Raw genomic sequence first — 20,045 nt, 5'->3', positions numbered from 1 at the left:
TATTCCTGCATTTACCATGCCAACTCCATGCAGTGTTTCATTGGCTGCGTGCAGCAACAAGGGTCAGAAAATGTAACCACCTAATACCACTTAAAGCTGGCCTGTACCGCTTAAAGGAGAAGTTTACTGTGACAGGTGCAGGTGCTGAGAATAATAAAAGTAAAATTCGAGGTAAGAAATAGTGATAGGAGACATGGTTTTTAAACACTCCATTCAAGGTGTTGGTAGAGCAGGGGGAAAGGAATATCAGGCTTTTGGTGTCGATAAGGTGGCCTTCTAGACACATGATCAAAAGGGAGTGGGCGTGGATGCTTATGGGAATCAAAAGCAGGATTCAAAACGCCTTGGAGGCAGTGCCATCAGAGGGTCAGTGACCTCATGAAAGTGTTCAGTGTCAATGAATACATTTTCAAATTCTGTATGGTATTAATCCACACTATTCTCAACCAGTGGAATTCAATGAGTGGTTACAAACATAAAGCAACTCCATTGACTTTGATAGAGACAAAAAAACTGCAGATGTTGGAATCTAAGGTAGACAAGCAGGAGGCTGGAAGAACGCAGCAAGCCAGGCAGCACCAAGAGGTGGAGAAGTCAACGTTTTGGGTGTAACCCTTCAGGACTGGGGTTGGGTGTAAGGGGAGTTGCAAATAAAGGGGTGGCGGATTGGGAGAGAGTTTTGGGTGGGGAGAGGGAAGGGGTGGTGAGGTAGGGATGGCTGAACGCAGGTAGAGGTTACGGCCTGGTTGGTCGATGTGAGGAATGAATCCCATTGGTAGCAAAAAGGAAGGGGTTGGTAGGCGGAATGGGAGGGAGGAAGAGGGGCTGGAAAGAGTCCTGGTGTGTTCCTTGCAGAATATGGACAGGATTTGAGGAATCAGGAGTTGAGATGGTCACCGCAATTTTCCTAGCCTCTGACTTGCTCTTGTTGCCAATGTATTTATGTGGCAAATCAACATGGGTTTCTGCTCAAGGGTAATCCTCAGGATGTTGATAGGTGGGAATTCAGTGATGGTAACACCATTGAATGTAAAAGGACAGTGGTTAAATCGTCTCTTATCGGAGATGGTCATTACCTGGTAATTGTGTGACCCAAATGTTACTTGCCACTTGTCAACCCAAGCCTAAATGTTGTACCAGGTCTTGCTGCATTTGAACACGAATGCTTTCAGTGTCTGAGGAGTCATGAATGGTGCTGAAAATTGTTCAATCAATGGTGAACATCCACACTTCTGACCTTACGATGGAGGGAATGAGCAGCTGAATGCTTGGGCCGAAGGCACTACCTCAAGGAACTTCTTCAGAGATGTCCTGGAGTTAAAATGACTGATTTGCCCCCTGTTACACAATAGCTCCAATTTTATGAGATCTCTTTGGTGACATACTTGGTAGCATGCAGCTTTGTTGTCAAGAGTTGTTAATCTCACCTCAGGAATTCAGCTCTTCTGTTCATTGTTTGAACCAAGGTTGTAATGAGGTCAGGAGCTGCGTGACCTTGGTGGAACCCACTCAGCACATTATTGCTAGGAAGGTGCTGCTTCATAGCACTGTTGATGACATCTTCCATCACTTTACTGATTGAAAGTAGACTGATGAAGTGGTAATTGGCAGGGTTGTATTTGTTCTCCTTTGTGTATAGGATATACGTGGGCAGTTTTCCACCTTGTCGAGTAGAACCAGTGTTATGACTGGAGTGAAAGATCTTGGCTAAAGGATCAGCAAGTTCTGGTGCATAAGTATTCACTACTATTGCTGGAATGCTGTCAGAGTCTGTAAACTTTGGTGTATCCAGTGGTTCCAACTATTTCTTGATAATGTGTGAGGAGAATCAAATTGACTTGAGACTGATATCTGGGATGTTGGCGACCACTGAAGGAATTGGAGATGAAGGATCATCCACTTGGCACTTCCAGCTGAAGATTGCTATCAGTATTTCAGCATTATCTCATGCACTGAGATGTTGGAGGCACCTCATCCAGTGAGTTCTTTAATTGTCCACCAGCTTTCATGACTGGATGTGGCAGGATTGCAGAGCTTAGTGTGATGCCTTGATTATGAAATCACTTAGCTCTGTCAATCACTTGCTGCTTATGCACCTTAGCATGCAAGAAATCCTGTTTGGTAGCTTCATCAGGTTGACACCTCATTTTTAGGTATGTCCGGAGCAGCTCCTGGTATTTCCTCCTGTATTCTCCATTGAACAAAAGTTGATTCACAGACTTGATGGTAATGGTTGAGTGGATGATGCAAGCTATGAGGTTGCAGGTTGTGCTGGAATACAATTCTGATGCTGTTGATAGCCCACAGCGCATCATGGATGCCCAGTCTTGAGTTGCTAGATCAATCTGAAGTCTGTCCCATTTAGTATGGTAATAGTGCCACACAGCATGATTGAGGGTATTCTGAATGTGATGGACGATATTCTAAGTGCGAAGGCAGGATTTTATCTCCAAGAAGACTGTATAGTGGTCACTCTATCAATACTCTCATGGGCAAATACATCTGGTGCCTACAGATTGATAAGGATTTGGTCAAGTATGTTTTTCCTTCTTGTTAGATTCCCTCACCACATGCCACAGATTTAGTTCAGAAATAATGTCCTTTAGGACCTGACTAGATCAATCCTCCATCCGAAGTACATTTTGTGTCTTGACGACCCTGAGTGCTTGTTTAATGTGGAGGAGTATTTGATTAATCAGCCAAGGAAGGAAACAGTACATGGCAATCAGCTGGAGGTTTCCTTGCCCATGTTTAACCTGAAGCCATGAGACTTCATAGGTTCCAGTGTCAATGTTGTGAACTCCCCAGAGTAACTCCCTCCAGACATATACCACTGTGCCACCACTTCTGGTGATTATGGTGTCTGGGCCCTTGTCTGAAAGGTATGATTCTGTGAGTATTTATGTCTCAGCCCTGACCCACAGGTCTCATTCCTGATGAAGGGCTTGAGCTCAAAATGTTGATTCTCTTGCTTCTTGGGTGCTGCCTGACCGGCTGTGCTTTTGCAGTACCACACTCTTCAGCTCTGATCTAGACCATCTGCAGTCCTCACTTTCTTGTAGTTTCTTGACAGACAGGGGAATCTAAGGTCATTAGGGATTGATGGAAACATGGAATTTGGAACTCAAATCAGACACGACCTTATCGAGTGGTGGAGCAGGTTTGAAGGGCTAAGTGGATTACCTCTGTTCTTAATTCTTGTTGTATTTATTTATTTGTAACAATTTACAATTGCTCTATTCATAGACTTCACTAATCATTCAGTGATTATGATGAAATCCAAGAAGTTAACTGCTGCAAATATTCTTTTTAACAGTTGTTTTTTGAAGCCCAGCAAATTATTCACAGATATATGAAAAAGGCATTTCAGGACTCAATTTCTACATGCCAATTCTACTTGGAAAATTACGTTAAAACTCTTCTTTTAAACAATGCATTGCCTTCTTTTATAAAGATCAAAATGTCTGTTCACACAACTTTAAGCAGCTGAAAGTACTTTCACTTTTGTAGCAATTTATGCACTTTAAGACCTTTATTGCCATAAAGTATTTCATTCCCGTCCCTAACTAATGTGAGTCTTTATCATTTAGTTTTTACTAACTTCACCTTCAGCCTGGCCATGCTGTGCAGTTTTTCTGGTTGATGGGACAGGTTAGAGACTGACCAAGTTACCGGGAAGCACACGGCAGTCTGTGTAACCTCTCCCTGTGCTAAGCTGTTTTTCTCAGCTTGGCATCTTTCCCCAGTGCCATTAATAAGATTAGAAAATTGAAATAGCCTTGCCAGGGACCAACTGTCCTTATAGCAGTTCTTTAACCTAGCTTCATGGATATGTAGAACGTCAGTCACTCAATCTTCATGTTACCAAATTAACCGTACATGGGTACAATGGATGGAATTACTAGTTCATGCAGGTGATTATAATACAAGATGATGTGAAATTGCAAGGTGTATTCATACTCCTCTCTGTTCATTTTTTCTAAAGTGGTACATGTCATCTGTAGGAATGTGGAACTTAAGAAATAGTTAAGATTAAGAAATTGTTGCCCAGTCATTCAATATGAGTAATTTTCTTTGCCTATGATAGTTGCCATAATCATTCACTAATATTGCATCTATGGAGGGGGATGTCCTCATGCTTTGGTTATAGTTCAGCTTCACTTATGTAATTGGAGAATGAAATCTGCTATCCTCACTTAGTCTGATCTACATGTGACTGCAGATCGACAGCAATGTGGTTGACTCACAAGTGTCCTCTGAAATGGCCCATCCAGCCACTCAGTTGTATCAATCGGTAGAAACTCTTAATAAAGAAATGAAACTGGGTAGACTATCTGGCAATGATGTAGGCACCAGAAAAACAATGACACAAACAGTCTTCATGAACCCTCAAAGTTTTCCTTACTGACACCTAGGAGGCTAGTACCAAAATTGGGAGAGCTATCTAGTATCAATCAAGAAAATCTCTTTAGCCCCATCCATACATTTGCATCCTTCCTGAAATAAGGAAACCAAAGCACACAGTATTTCAAGTGTGGTCTCAGCAATACCCAGTAAGTATAACAATCTTGTTTTTATGTTTGATCCCTCTTATTATAAGGCCCAGGACCCCAGTAGCTTTCTTGATTCTGTGCTTATTCTGCATACTAACATTTTGAAAGTCATGCTAGATTCCTCTGCATCTCAGTAGTCATTCTCCATTGAAGTAGTGCTTTCCTTTTTTCCCCTGCGAAACTGAATAACTTCGCATGATACTTAGTATTCCTAATTCCGCATCATTGTGTTTTCTTCACAACATGCCTTTCTACCTATATTTGTGTCATCTGTATATTTAATACATACAATTTATGGCAATGTCTTAATTGAAAAATGTTGAGATTCCAGCACAAATTCCTGCAGGATGTCATTCGTCGCATGTTGCCAGTCTGTAACAGACCATGTGCACATATGCTATTTTCTGCCAACAATGCCACTGATGCAATCTATCAATTCATCATTTTAAGCTTATTCATTTCCAGAATTCATCTTATTCTTCTTTATCCATTACATTGTTATCCATTCCTACATCCAATAGGCTACTAGTGTAAATGATTAGCTCACATTGCAGTTCCATTTTGTAGAGCTAGTTATAGAGCGACCTAGTTGCATGGCGTGATAGTGATAAAAATATGCAATCGTAGCTTCCTTTGTTCTATGCAGTAACAAAGGCCTGCAAACAAGAAGAAAATTGTAACAACTTGTGTAATATTTGTTTTGACTGATTAATGTCACTGTAAAAGATTGTTTAACACAACCTTGCACTTGCCTTTGACAAAAGAAGTAGGAAATGTGTGTCTTGCCTTGGGCAACATATTTGATTGGTGAATTCAGCCAGGGAATAGAAAAGATAAAGGTATCTATCTGAAAAATGTAAAATGTATTCACTTAAACTGAACTTTTGTTTAATTCATTTTTGTCCTGTGGGCACTGCTGGACTGAGGTTTCGAATAATTCTGTATTGTAATACATGTTATCAACAGCTAAGTGAGCAGGAAACTGTATTCCATAGACTAGCTCTTGCATCCAAATGTTACAAAGATGTTGTTTTGGGCTTCTGACAAGTCTTGGCAAATAATTTTGAATTCAAATGGCCCCTTTTTTAACATTATATCCTTCAATTATCTGGAGTCTAGTTCACATGTCTATAACAACTAATAGCAATCACCACCAACAATCTTTTCCCTTTTACAGTACATCTATAAGCGTGAATGCTGTTTGAAATTATTCCAGCTACTATGGATGGTATATCTTTATAAGAGAAGGTCCTGCTTACAGAGCTCAGTGATCTTAATTCTTCCAAGGAGCAACATTGGTTCTGATTGGACACTGGGAAGTAGAATGACATATAGTACAGCAGTGAAGAAGTCCGAAGCTAGGAAACTCAGGCAGCAATTACTGGAGAAATTGGCAAAATGGAGGAGGTCAATTTGGTTGCAGAGGCATTTGAAAAAACCCAGTGCAGCACTCTGAAAGGGTAAAAAAGAGATATCTGTGAATGATCATTCACAAGTGGTTTGTGGAGGGGAACGGAATGTGGCATTCATGAAAGGAGAAAAAATTGCTAGCTTGAATGCAGAGGATTCAAAATTTGGGAGTTGTGAGGGAGAAAAACATAGCAATTTGAAGTCGTGGCGCAACAGAATTTGGAAGAAGAATGACAACCTGTAATGGATTAACAGGGAAAAGAAGTGCTAGACAAGAGTTGAGCAGGGAGAGAGAAGATGTATTCCAGTCGAACTTGGGAGAGCTGGGAGAGATTAGTCTGACTTGACAGAGAAACTGAGACAATAACAGGTCGGAACTGGAAAGGTTGGAAGAGGTGAGGATGTCTCCTTGAACAGCATAGAGAAAGTGTATTGTCCAAGTACTTTTTGTTAAACTTTTTGTTAAGTTATTGGCTTAATGAAATATCACTTTTGTTTTAAATTTTCAATCTATTTGAAGTATAAAAGAGTTTGAAAATAACCAGAAGTCCTAATTTTTGGCATTAAAAAATAAAATCGTTTTCATGTTATGTCTTAGAATTTCACCTAATTTTGATTTCTCCAACCTGATTGAAATATCATCTAAGGTCCTTCTTAATGTTATGCATTCTTTTTCAAGAACAACTTTGCAATGTACTTTTATCAACAACAAATAGAAAGAAGCACTGAAACGTCAAGAAAAATAATGTCATTTTGAATATTAATAAGCAAACTCTGAGTTTTAGACGAGAAAAATCCTACTTTGTTGTGAATTATGAAATACTGGGAATTACATTGACCATACAAAGTAGTTTTGTGTTATTAGTATTTGTTATTTCCCAATCAGGCATTTCAACTTTTTTTAAATACCTTCAAACTAGCTATGGAATGTTTAACATATCTGCAACTTCCATTACAAAATCATTTATTTATCTGTCATAGTGCTGGACTTGACCATTCCTGAGTTACCAGCCTATTAGTGTTGCATCAGCGTTTATTCACTTTCTGGGTTGGAACTATGCATTATAGATTTTTATTGTTTTGACATTATGAATACGAAAGGGGAATTTTGAATAGCATAACTGGCAAGTTTTACACAATATATCAGAACCCAGCCAGTGATAAAGGAAGAGAACAATTAATTGTGCACTTCCAAATTCCTCCTCCTTTGTCCCCTCACTGTTCTTTCTACTCTTACATGGGATGTGAGCTTCACTGCCAAGGCCAACATTTATTGTTCATCTGTAATTTCACTTACAAGGTGGAGTGAGCTGTCTTCTTGAATTGCTTTTACCCATCTGGTGTTGAGACACCCACAATGCTGTTAACAAGGCAGTCCCAGGATTTTGACCCAGTCACAGTGAAGGAACAGCAATATAGTTCCAAGTCAGAATGGTGTATGACATCAAAGGTAGCTTACAAGTGTTTGTATATATCTGCTGCCCTTGCCCTGCTAGCTGGTAGAAATGTGTTTGGTGGAGGCTATTGAAAAGAAAGTTGCTGCAGTTGCCACCTGTATGGTACACCCTGCTATCACTTTGCATCTGTCGTAGCTGGGGTGCTACTCAAGTGGATTGCTTTGTTCTGGATGGTGTCAAGTATTTTGGATATTGTTGGAATTATATTAATTCAGGAAAGTGGAGGGTGAAGTGCCTTCTAGATGATGGTCAAGCTTTGGGGAGACAAGGAGGCGAATTATTCACTGTAAAATTCTAACCTCTGACTTGTTCTTGTAGCTACAATATTTATATGGCTGGTTCAATTCCGTTTCTGGTCAGTGGAAATCCACAGAATGTTGACATTGATTTTTCTTTATTTTTGTTTTATACTTTTATCAATTTTGGTTTGTAGCTATGAACTGAAAATGACCTTTGGACTCTGCACAGCATCTTGTGTTGGGTAAAAACAAACGAACAAACAAGATGGTGTTTGTATGTGAGGACAGGCGTGGAATTTAATTGTTGGTTGGTTTGTGATCAAAGGTTTCTACAAATTCTTCGGCACTGAGAGTTTAACTAGATAGCAGATTTTCGGCCATTAATGAGACCAACACCTTGGAATTAGTGCTAGCAAGACTGGGAAAGAACATGGTTGTCAAACAGAGGAAGATATAGGAGAGTTTGAACTGGGTTTTTGGATTGTGTTTCTGGGAATTTAACTGCTGATGCAACAGCATGAAAATTTGAAAGCTCTCATTATCATCCATTTGGAAGTTCAGAGAATAGAAACTAAATTATAAGGAGAGGAGAAACTTTCTCAGAATGAACAGAAAAGGTGTCCCTGAGTGACATCTTCAGAAAATCAACCAAGAAACATTTATATATGTGTGTGGAACATTGCATCATGAAAAATGCTTAAATAACCTGGCCACTCCTGTTATTTTCTTTTAGTTATTTCTTAACTGTCTTTTGTGTGAATGGTGCTGAAAACAAAAGTTTATTGGGTTTAAATCATAAACATTTATTACATGACTTTACTTCAGTTTGCTCTCCTAATGTTACTGTATTGTTAATAAATAGTTAAATCTTTAGTTTAAGCTGTAAACTCAGTATTTATTATTCAGAGAGCCTGGGATTGGTTATTCAAAACGTCTGGTTAGGAACCATTGGAGTCAATCTTGAGGGTCTTTCTAAGTTTTAATTTTACTGTGCTGCGAACACACAGATAGGTATACTGATTTGATTCGGCTGTCTGTCTCCATGTCAATGGCAATGCTATTGAATATCAAAGGAAGGTAGTTAGATTTTTTGTTGTTAGAAATAGTGATTGTCTGGCAATTAAGTCAATAGTACTTGCCATTTATCAGGCCAAACCTAGGAGAGAGTGAGCACTGCAGTTACTGGAGTTTCGAGTTGTGAGTGTGGTGCTGGAAAAGCACAGCAGGTCAGGCAGCAACTGAGGAGCAGGAGAATCAATGTTTCGGCCATAAGCCTGTGTTATCCATGTCATGTTGCATTTGGACACCAACATTCCCCACTTCTGACTTTGTGTTGGGAAGGTCAGTTTTCTTCAGGATGTAGGCATCACTGGCTAGACTAGTATTTATTCTGGATTAGTGGTGCTGGAAGAGCACAGCAGTTCAGGCAGCATCCAAGTAGCTTCGAAATTGATGTTTCGGGCAAAAGCCTGATGAAGGGCTTTTGCCCGAAACATCAATTTCGAAGCTACTTGGATGCTGCCTGAACTGCTGTGGTCTTCCAGCACCACAAATCCAGAATTTGGTTTCCAGCATCTGCAGTCATTGTTTTTACCTAGACTACTATTTATTGCCCATCCCAAATTGCCCTTCAGAATGTGGCAGGGAGCTGTCTTCCTGAACTGCTAGATTGATGAAAGGGCTAAGATGACGAACCTTCAACAGCCAGAATTATTTCCTTTTGTGTCTGATATGCTTCCAACCAATGGAAATGTTTCTCCCTGATTCCCGTATTACCCATGATGCATTTTTGTAAGGTAGCCTGTGGCATGGTTGTTCTATGCGTTTTCCTTTCATTCTGTGTGATAGATTCTCCTATAAATAGTTATTCACAGAATTGTAAAATAGTTACAGCTCATTGCACCCATTCAACATCTCGGAAAGAGCATCTCAGCTGGTCCCACTGCTTTATCTTTTTCCTGTAACCCTACTTTTATTTTCACACTAGACCTTATAAATTATTTATATGGTTGTTATGCTGGTGTGGAATCAATCATCTATACCCACTCTCATTCAAAGCCACACGATTCCCTTCTCCTATCATCTCTCCCATACTTCTTCCTCCTTTCTCCAATCTTATTCACATTCTTCTCCATCGATATATTATCTATGGGAGGTGTTCTCTCCTCTTACTTGTCAGCCTAGTGTTCCTCTTTTATCCTTTTGTAGTTCATGCTGGCACTCTTTCACATCAGCATAACACGATTCTGTCAATTTGCTTGCCTCCCTATGTTAACATTGACACAAGTGTGCATTGACCCTCTTATCCCTCCTATTTCATTCACACTGGCACTTTTAATCCTATCGCAAGTCACTCTTCTCCCCATCCTACTGTTTGTGTATTTCTCAAGTTTATATTGGCTGTGTTCTATCCTCCCTGCCATGCTGGTAATTTCAATTCCCCTAACATTGAGAACCATCAGTGATATCAAGGAAATAGATCTTTAGTATGCTGAAAAATTATGCAGATTTTCAATTCAAATTAAGTAACCTCATGTTCAGTAGCAGTCTGCCTTTCATTTGTAACATCCCCCTCTTTTCACTAAATCACAAATATTTGAACCCCAAATGTTGTTGCAGCCAATAGGATAAGTGGAACAGCACTATACATGTAAAAGGAGTCCCCCAGTTGCAATTTTCTGACAATGGATTTTTGTCTTTCAGTCTTCAGCCTCAGACATGCGCTACGAAGCTACATTTTCCACAGAGAACATTCAGGCGAAGAAACGCCCAAGGGTCCTGAATTCCAAATTCATGAACGAGTATGTGGATGATCCTGGTTATCGTACCTTCTTGGGAAACTTCTTCCAAACACATTGCCGCCAAGGACAATAAAATCATGCTGACAGCCAAAGAGAGAGCTATTTTGATCAGGATATTGATTGAAAAGTCTGACAAATGTTTTGGATACAGTAACTTTCAGTATATTGCATTGTAATACAAATTTTATGTGCAAGTTGAGGGATTGAAGTTAATTCATTTCCATCATATAATGGACTTAAGGCCTCCCTCCATCCCAGTCCTCCACCCTCTTTTGAAGAACATAAAGGGACGAAGAAATATCTGGAAATTTCTTCTCAGAACAAGAACTTTTACTGATATGAATGATTTTTCAAGAGTCTCAAAATAGGTTCCTATTTGGGCCCTACGTTTAAAAAAAAATAACATGCTTATGTGTACTAAAATATTTTTTATATTATTATTGCTACAGTTTCGAGTAGCATCTGTTGTGCTTGTTTTTAGCCTTTTAATTTTATTGACACTGTTACGGAATCACTCTTACTCGGTTCTTTCGCTTTTATTAAGCTGAACTTTGCAAAAGAGAAAGAAAGTATCCATTGCTACCTGATGGCAGGGTTTTTTTATATTTAATAAAAGACAGATAAGTGACAGATAGTTTGCAAACAAGTACATTTTATGTTATTTGGTACTCATCAGTTATAAAGGAAACTCTTGAGGGTTTTTAAATTATCAGGAATTCTTTTCTATTCTGTAAAACTAGATAACTGCTTTCTCAATGAGGTAAAATGCATAAGAATCCTGCAGCATTTTTGAAGTAGACGTTAAGGATGTTTTTAGTAAGAATCCTTTGCCACACTTAATCCTTTCCCTTTACCATTTAGGTGAGCGAGTTAATGCAGAGTATAGGTCAGCCCCACTCAGGATAAAGGATTATACTTGAGTGATTGTCTATAGCAAAGGTGTGTGAAGTTCAAATCATTTGAAGTGCTCTTTAAAACCAGGAACCACAGCTCCTGTATTATAGCTGTTCGGCGTATTTGTTACTTTATGGTTATTTAATGTGATTTTCCTCTTTAAATACACTAAAGTTTATGAATGGGCAGAGTAGAATAAAACCGCCAGCACTGATTATCTTCTGGTCTTTTGAATTCATCAATTCCGCAGAATTTCTTTGTTCAGTACTACTGCAGCAGAAAGGGTTTGTTTGTCCATGACTGCATTTGCAGCTTTTGATAAGAGAATGCATGTGACTTTCTATAACTTGTAGTATGCGATCTGAATTGCTCTCTTGGCACACATCAAGCATGTTTTGCCTTAAGGAATTAAAATAAATTGCAGTATGTTTCACACCATTTTGCACGGCACCTCCCAGAAGGAAGTCTGCATTTCCAACAAATGTAAGCCTATTATAGCTTTGAACAGCAAATTTGAATCTCCTGTGCTTTTGAATCTATTCTCATTCAAATTCTCCTTTTCCAAAGTACTTACCAACATGTCTGTCAGTTATTTCATTGAGAGAGACATTTCAGAATACGATTCTTGTCATTTTAAAAATATAAAACTCGAAAAGAGGCTACTCATCAATGAAGATAATTGACTGACATCAGAGTGAGAATTTATAATGCAAAACTCTGACCACTGTAAAGTATGTTTTCTTACTGCCATTTCAGGTCAATGACCTGATTTTAATTGCAGCCCAATTTAATATAATGAATAATTTTGGCAGCTATACATTTGATCTCCTTTATTGGTCTGAAGCACCATGATAATATTTATTCTGCATTAAAGACTATATGAAAGCAAATTGTTTGTTGAACATTCCTGTTGAGAAGGGCCAACAGTTAAAATGCACAACCAACAATTGCTTAGGATTCAGCAGTCTGAGTTATAGGGAGAGGTTGGGCAAGCGATGACTTTTTTCTTTAGAGCACAGGAGATTGAGGTGGGAATCTTATAGGAGATTGAGGGGCGATTTTATACGAGACTATGGGGGAGATCTTGTAAAAGTGTATAAGGCCTCAACAATGATATAGACAATGGAACAGATTGTTGGGATACAGCAGGAGATTTATCTTCCAGGTATCCTGTACAGTATCTGATCTCTCAAATTTGTTGCAGATTTTTGTTTTTGAGGTATTATATGGCTTGGTACTATTCACCTTATTGACCAAAAATAATGTATGAGAGTTTAAACAAAGGAAAATATCCTCTTGCTATGTCTATGACGTGAAAAGAGATCCTAACTTCTTTTTAAAGCTATTCTGGTTTAAATTTTAAAATGATCATTGATAGCCAAAAGCATGGCTATTGCCAATCTCAAATTGATGCAAAGATTCTGGAAGGATTGCAATCATCAGTTAGCATGTCAGAACCTGGACATCATCCTCATGGACTGTTACATCCTTGCATTGTGTGGATCTTGCAATCAACAAGAATAAAGTACAGCTATCTCGCACAGCCAGTTCTGAACAAAGGTGGGCTATTGAAACTCATTATGTCTGAAGTGGTGCTAACAGTTCTTCATTGATCTCATACAAATGAATAACTGCCCTGGCTGGAGAGGGAGAGGGCAGTTGTTCCACAGAAACTGCCTTGTTGATTTGAAATTGATTCATCCAGGAGCTGAAAAATGTGGTGCTGGAAAAACACAGCAGGCCAGGCAGCATCCGAGGAGCAGGAGAATCGACGTTTCAGGCATAAGCCCTTCTTCAGGAGCTGTATCACATAACCAAAGTTGATCTCCGTAAAACAAAATTTGTTTGTAATTCTAGATTTCTTTACTTGAGTCTGTTAAAATCAAGTCAGTGTGCTAAGTATCTAACAGGTGGTACTGAATCAGCCTTCAGCCGTCGCTAATCCTAACTCTAGTCTAAATCCTCTTCAAATTCTCTTGAATCTGGAAAAGTTCCAGAGGACTAGAAAAAGTGCTAGTGTAATGCTCTTATTTAGAAGGCGAATGAAGCAGAAAGAAGGAAACTGTAGGCCAGTTAGTTTAACATGTGTCTTTGGGAAATTATTCAAAGCTATTATTAAGGCAGCAGTGATGGGACACATCTTTGGGCTGTGGGTGGAAACCAGAGTACCAGGTGGAAAACCACATGGACATGGGCGAATGTGCAAAGTCCATACAGACAATTACCCAAAGCTGCTAACCACTGAGCCACCATGATGTCCAATGATGCACAGATTAGGTGGATTGCCAGTAAATTGCTCCATGGTGTCCAGGGATATGCAGAGTAAGTGGATTTTCCCCCACAGTGAATGTTGAGTCCAGGATAGGGTAGGGGCTGGATCTGGGTTGTATGTTCTTTGGACGGTCATTGCAAACCCGATTGGCTGAATAGCGTCTTTCTGCGCAGTAGGGATTGAATGACATTTGGAAAGCCAAAGTGCAATCCATCAGAGACAGCGTTGTTTATGAAAGGTAAAATCGCATTTCACTAATTTGCGACAGTTTTTATTTGACGATGTAACAAGGATAATCAGAGTCCGAGAGATATGATGTTCCTTGATTTCTAGAAGGTTCTTGATAAGGTGTGGCACAGAAGGTTATTTCACATGGTAAGATCACATGTGGTTAATGGTAATAAATTAGCTTGCATAAAGGATTGGGTAACCATCAGAAAGCAGGGACTTTGGTTTTTTTTTCTGGTTGGCAAACTGTAACTAGTGAAGTGGCCCTTGAAGACTCAACTACTTACAATCTATTAATAACTTGGATTCAGCGATAAAATGTGCTCTGACTAAATTTGTTGGTGACACTAAAATAGGTGGGAAAGTAAATTGCAATAAAAAGGCAATTTTTCTAATTGGAGATAAACTGTGCAAGGTGTCAGTCAGGCCACATATTGTTTCCAGTTTTGGCCTCTTTGAGATGGGATATAGTTGCATTGAAGGCTGTTCAGAGGAGGTTTACTTGACAGATTCTCATGAGGAGAGATTGATCAGGTTATTCCTATACTTATTAAAGTTTAGAAGAATGAGAGGATGTCAAATCGAGGGATGTAGGATGCTAAAGGGAATTGACAAAGTAGACTTAGAGCAGATGTTTCCCATGCGATCTGGAACATGAAGTCATAAGAGTCAAAGAGATGTATAGCATGGAAACAGACTCTTCAGTCCAACTCGTCCATGCCAACCAGATAGCCTAAATTAATATAGTCCCATTTGCCAGCACTTGGGCAATTCCCCTCTCAACTGTCCTATTCATATACCCATCCAGATGCCTTTTAAATGTTGCAATTGTACTTTACTATTTCCTCTGGTAGCTCATTTCCTACACCAACCAACCTCTGTGTGAAAAGCTGTCCCTTAGGTCTCTTTTATATCTTTGCCCTCTCACCCTAAACCTATGCCCTCTAATTCGGGAAACCCCCACCCCAAGGAACAGATCTTATCTACTTACTCTATCCATGCCCCACATGATTTTATAAACCTCTATAATGTCACCCCTCAGTCTCAGACATCCAGGGAAAACAGCCCCAGCCTACTCAGCCTCTCCCTATAGCTCAAACCCTCCAACCCTGGCAACATCCTTGTAAACCTTTTCTGAACCTTTTCAAGTTGCACAACATCCTTCCCATAGGAGGGAGACCAGAATTGTACACAGTATTCCAAAAGTGGCCTAACCAATATCTTGTACAGGTGCAATACAACCTCCAACTCCTATACTCAATGCTTTGACCAATAAAGGAAAACCTAGGATAGTGAAGAAGGCATTTACTATCTACCTGAGCTCCATTTTCAAGGAACTATGAACCTGCACTCACAGCTTCAATTTAAGAGGTGGCAGATTTAAAACTGATGAGGAATTATTTGTCTCAACAGGTCATAAATCTGTGAAATTCATTACCCCAAGGTGCGATGGACACCAGGACATTGATTACATTTCAGGAGGAGGCAGACAGATTTTTAGTTAGGAATGGCTTGATGGGTTATGGAGAGCAGGGAGAAAAGTGAGTTGAGGCTGAGATGAGATGAACTCGGCTGGAGCAGGATCAAGACGCTGATTTGCTTGTTCCTGCTCCTACTCCTTTTGTTCTTAAAATTTCTCCTGAAAATCAAATTTTATATTCATCTGATAAACAGACTCATCTTACTAAAAGTTTGAATCAGAATGAAGAATAATCTTAGACTCACGGTTTTCTGAAGAAGAATCGCATTGGACTCAAATATTAATTCTGTTTCTCCACAGATGCTGCCAGACCTGCAGCGTTTCTCTAGCGCTTCTATTTCTATTTCAGATTTTTAGTATTCACAGTATTTTGCTTTTAACTGAATGTTAACTTTCTAAACTCAGACAAAATTGTGAATGAATACTCTTGTATTTCATTTTTAACTCCTTCTTAATTTTTAAAATTCATTCATGGGATGTGTGCATCTCTGGCTAGCCAAACATTTCTTGTCCATCCCTCGTTGTCCTTGCAAAGGTAGCGGTGAGCTGCCGTCAAGAACTGCAACAGTCGATTTGGTGTAGGTAGATGACAATGCCAGTAGGGTGTGAGTTCCAGGATCTTGACACAGCGACACTGAAGGAACAATGACATTTCTGGATGATCGAGAACTTGCAGATAGTGGTCTTCCGATGTATCTGCTGCCCCTTTGTCTTCAATGAAAGTGGTCGAGACTTTGAAAAGTGCTGTATGGGAACCCTGCTGAATTTCTGCAATACATCTGTAGACTGTACACACTGTTCGACTGAGCATTGGTGGTGGAGGGTGTGGATGTATTGCCAATCTAGCGGACTACTTTGCCCTGGATAGTATAAAGTTCTTTGAGTGTTGTTGGAGCTGCACTCATTCAGGTAAGTGGAGAATATTCCAACAGGCCTTGTCAGTGGTGGGGATGAATTACTTCCTGCAATATTCCTAGCCTTTCATCTGCATTTCTAGCCACTGTATTTCTATGGCCATTTCAGTTTCTGGTCAGTGGTAACTCCCAAATATTATAATCTATTTCTCCTTTTCATTCTTCCTTGTATATGTGCGTGTGTGAGAGAGTTGAAACTAGCATCCCTCAAGATTTGAATGCATGAATAAACCATACATCCATCTTAATCCTAACAAGCTTTCTGTGGGTCATTTTTAATATGGACGTCGCAAACAGAAGGTTGGGGGATGAACACCCCAGCACTTATTTGAAAAGCAATAAGAAAATAAAAACTTCTGCTTATAGACAAAAGAGAAGCAATTTAAAATAAGTAAATTCATCTTTTCCTTCTGTCCATAACAGAATGCAGAAAAAATAATTGTCATAAACCTGTCCATCCCTTAATGCCTCCAGGAATTCTCAAATGGAACCGATGCGAAAAACTTGGGGAATTGATGTGGAAATATAGCCAGATCATAACAAAGGTTTACCTTACAATGTGTCTTCTGTCTATAATATACCAATTACATCTCAGTTCTGTATGTTGTTTTTAATATAGATTAATAGATTGCATTGGAAATATTATGCAAGATACTATTCAGTACAATGCAGACCTTTTGTCTCTTTTTTTTTACTTGTATTACAATAAACTTTAAGCATTCACAAATTCCAGATATTAAGATCAGATTTCAATCTAAGCAACTGAAGCCTATTTTTCAATATTTTCTGCTGCCTCATTTTGTCAAATGGGTTTGGTCTTTCAGTGGTACTCGGCCATAACTCTGTTCTGCCAATGGTTGAGAGTTTCGCTCTCATCCTTTTTTGTTCGTGGATTGTTTGTATTGAAGAAGCTTCTAAGCTATCTCAAAATTTTGATGATTACGAATACAAGAAAATCTCAAAGAAAATAATGTATTTTGACATATCTGTTTCGGAATGCACTGTGGCCGCAATGACCTTTGCCAAGTGAACATCTAAAAACTACTTGTGGTTTTTATTTTCTCTGTGATGCTGATTGAGAGGATGAACGATAGCAATAAATTAATCTATTGGTGAATTTATAATGCACTTCAACTTGGAGTGCCCCTGTTCAATTGCCGAGTAAACCTACCATTTTGAATCATTTTGCATCCTCTCTGTTGTGTTTAAAGATCATTTATTTTTATTTTTTGATCTTCCTGTTTTATAGTTTTAGCCTATGAGGGCAACAGTCCATGGTTCTGTTACTCCATTGTCTTTATCATTGGGATAAAACTTCTGCAGTGATCCTACATTAATGCCTCTTAAATGCACAGGAAATGGGAAGTTTGCCAATGATTGCACAATGTTCAGCACCATTCATATCTCAGATACTGAAGCAGTCCATGTTCAAATACAATATCCCAGCTTAGGCTGACAAGTGGCAAGTAACATTCATGCCACACAAATGCCAGGCTGTGACCATCACCAATAAGAGTCAGTCTAACTACTAACGCTTGACATTCAATGGCATTATCATCACTGAATTGTTCATAGGCAATCCACTAACAATGTCTTGGGAGTTATCATTGATCAGGACCTCTCAGCTGGACTTCTATCATAAACATTGTGGCTACAAGAGCAGTTTAGCAGCTAGGAATACTGTGGTGAGTCACCTGCTGACTCCCCAAAGCCTATCCACCATCTTCAAGGCACAAATCAGGAGTGTGATGGAATACTCCCCACTTGCCTGGATGAGTGCAGCCCCAACAACACAAAATTCTTAACACCATCTGGGGCAAAGCAACCTGCTTAATTGGCAATACATCCACAAACATTCACTCCCCCTACCACCAATGCTAGTAGTCGCAGTGTGTACAGTCTACAAGATGCATGTAGGAATACAACAGCGTTCCCATGTAGCATTTTCCAAACTTGACTATTTTCATTGAGAAGGACAAAGGGGCAGCATACGTATGGGAGCACCACTACCTGCAAGTTTACCATCCAGATTTGGAAATATGTCATTGTTCCTTCACTGTCCACCATCAACAAGGCACAAGTCAGGAGTGGGATGGAATACTTCCCACTTGCCTGAATGAATGCAGCCCCAATAACACTCAAAATTTGACACCATTCAGGACAAAACAGCCTGCTTGATTGGCACTACATCCACAAACATCCACTCCCTCGGACACTGATACTCAATAGCAGCATTGTGTGTGATCTACAAGATGCACTGTAGAAATTCACGAAGATACTCAGACAGCACCTTCCAAACCCATGACCATTTCCACTTCGAAGGACAAGAGCAGCAGTTATATGGGAAAAACACCTCTTTCAAGCCACTCACCTTCCTGACTTGGAAGTATATCGCTGTTCCTTTACTGTCACTGGATCAAAATCCTGGAATTCACTTCCTAATGGCATTGTGGCTCAATCCATAGCAGGTGAAGGAGGCATCTCGGCACCATCTTCTCAAGAGCAACCAGGAATGGGATTTAATGCTGGCTAACCAGCAATACCCACGTCCCATGAATGAATAAAAACTCATCATCACCCCAGAGTGAAAATTGAGGTGGCATATGAGTGAAGAGATGTTCAGGCTAAGGGTTTAAATGGCAGGAATATGGACACAAAAAGCAACTAAGTGTCATGGAGCTCTACAGCACAGCAAAGTGGCCTTCAGTCCATAACATTTGTGCAACAACCTAACCATTCCAATCCCATTTTCCAGCAATAGCCTCCTATGCCTTGGCCTTGGAATTGTTTTTACACATCTTGACACCTTTCATTTGCAAGCTGTTTTGGTGTCAGTGACTATGCTTCTGAGCTTATTGGAGCAGGCCACAGCAAAGGCAAAAACAAACGGACATTTAACAAGTGTTGCAGTTAATTCCAAGACTGTCAATTCTGTCTATTCTGCTTTATCATGGAAACAATTTGGCTGATCAAGTCTACACCTGTGCTTTTCCACCAGAGATGTCTTAATTAATCCTACTTTTAAACCCCCTCCTAACCACTTTAAATGAGTTCATGGCTTGTGCTTCAGAATATTTAATGATAGAGATTATAGTGCACAACCCACTGGAAAAGTATTCCTAATTGCCCCACTTAATTCTCGAGTATTTAGCTTTTGACCCTATGTTTCTGTCTTACTATCAATGAAAAGTTCAGTTCACTACTATGGCGGACTCCAAGGAAATCATATCAAATGACTCATTAACTTTAATTCAGGTGAAAGAAATTCCAACTAAAATTTCTCTGTGACTTTGCAACTTCCTAATGAATGTACACTGCATCTTTCCTCTCCTCCTGCAATATGAAAGCTAAAATTTGAGAGTTGTTGCCCATTATTGTGCTTGCTCTGACCCTTGGCCAGATTAAAACTTTGCTAAATGAACTAATCTTGCTTTGTCAGTGTGTAGACGCATAACAAATGATTTGAAGATCCATGAGCCATGGTTTCCAGTCCAGACTACCTTGCAGTGATCCCTATTAGAAAGTTTACATGAATGGGATGCAGGTTTGCTCGCTGAGCTGTAGGTTTGATATCCAGACGTTTCATTACCTGGTTAGGTAACATCATCAGTGGCGACCTCCAAGTGAAGCGAAGCTGTTGTCTCCTGCTTTCTATTTATATCTTTCTCCTGAATGGGGTTCCTGGGGTTTGTGGTGATGTCATTTCCTGTTCATTTTCTGAGGGGTTGATAGATGGCATCTAGATCTATGTGTTTATTTATGGCATTGTGGTTGGAGTGCCAGGCCTCTAGGAATTC

The 20,045-nt window shown here is 39.6% G+C and overlaps 1 protein-coding gene across 4 annotated transcripts in view; it reads left to right on the top strand.

Moving 5' to 3' along the window:
• LOC140487885 (lysine-specific demethylase 4C-like) overlaps positions 1-11,569 on the top strand; it is a 427,159-nt gene extending 415,590 nt beyond the window's left edge. For all 4 annotated transcript variants that reach the window (XM_072587280.1, XM_072587271.1, XM_072587299.1 and 1 more), the window contains one exon: positions 10,363-11,569. In XM_072587280.1, the coding sequence (XP_072443381.1) occupies positions 10,363-10,533 (171 nt within the window). In that variant the 3' untranslated portion in view covers positions 10,534-11,569. The remainder of the gene's footprint in view (positions 1-10,362) is intronic.
• The last annotated feature ends 8,476 nt before the right edge of the window (positions 11,570-20,045 follow it).

Source organism: Chiloscyllium punctatum, chromosome 2 (assembly GCF_047496795.1).
Source record: "Chiloscyllium punctatum isolate Juve2018m chromosome 2, sChiPun1.3, whole genome shotgun sequence".
NCBI lineage: Eukaryota > Metazoa > Chordata > Chondrichthyes > Orectolobiformes > Hemiscylliidae > Chiloscyllium > Chiloscyllium punctatum.
Note: the sequence above shows the minus strand (reverse complement) of the source record. Positions and strands in the feature narration are given on the sequence as shown.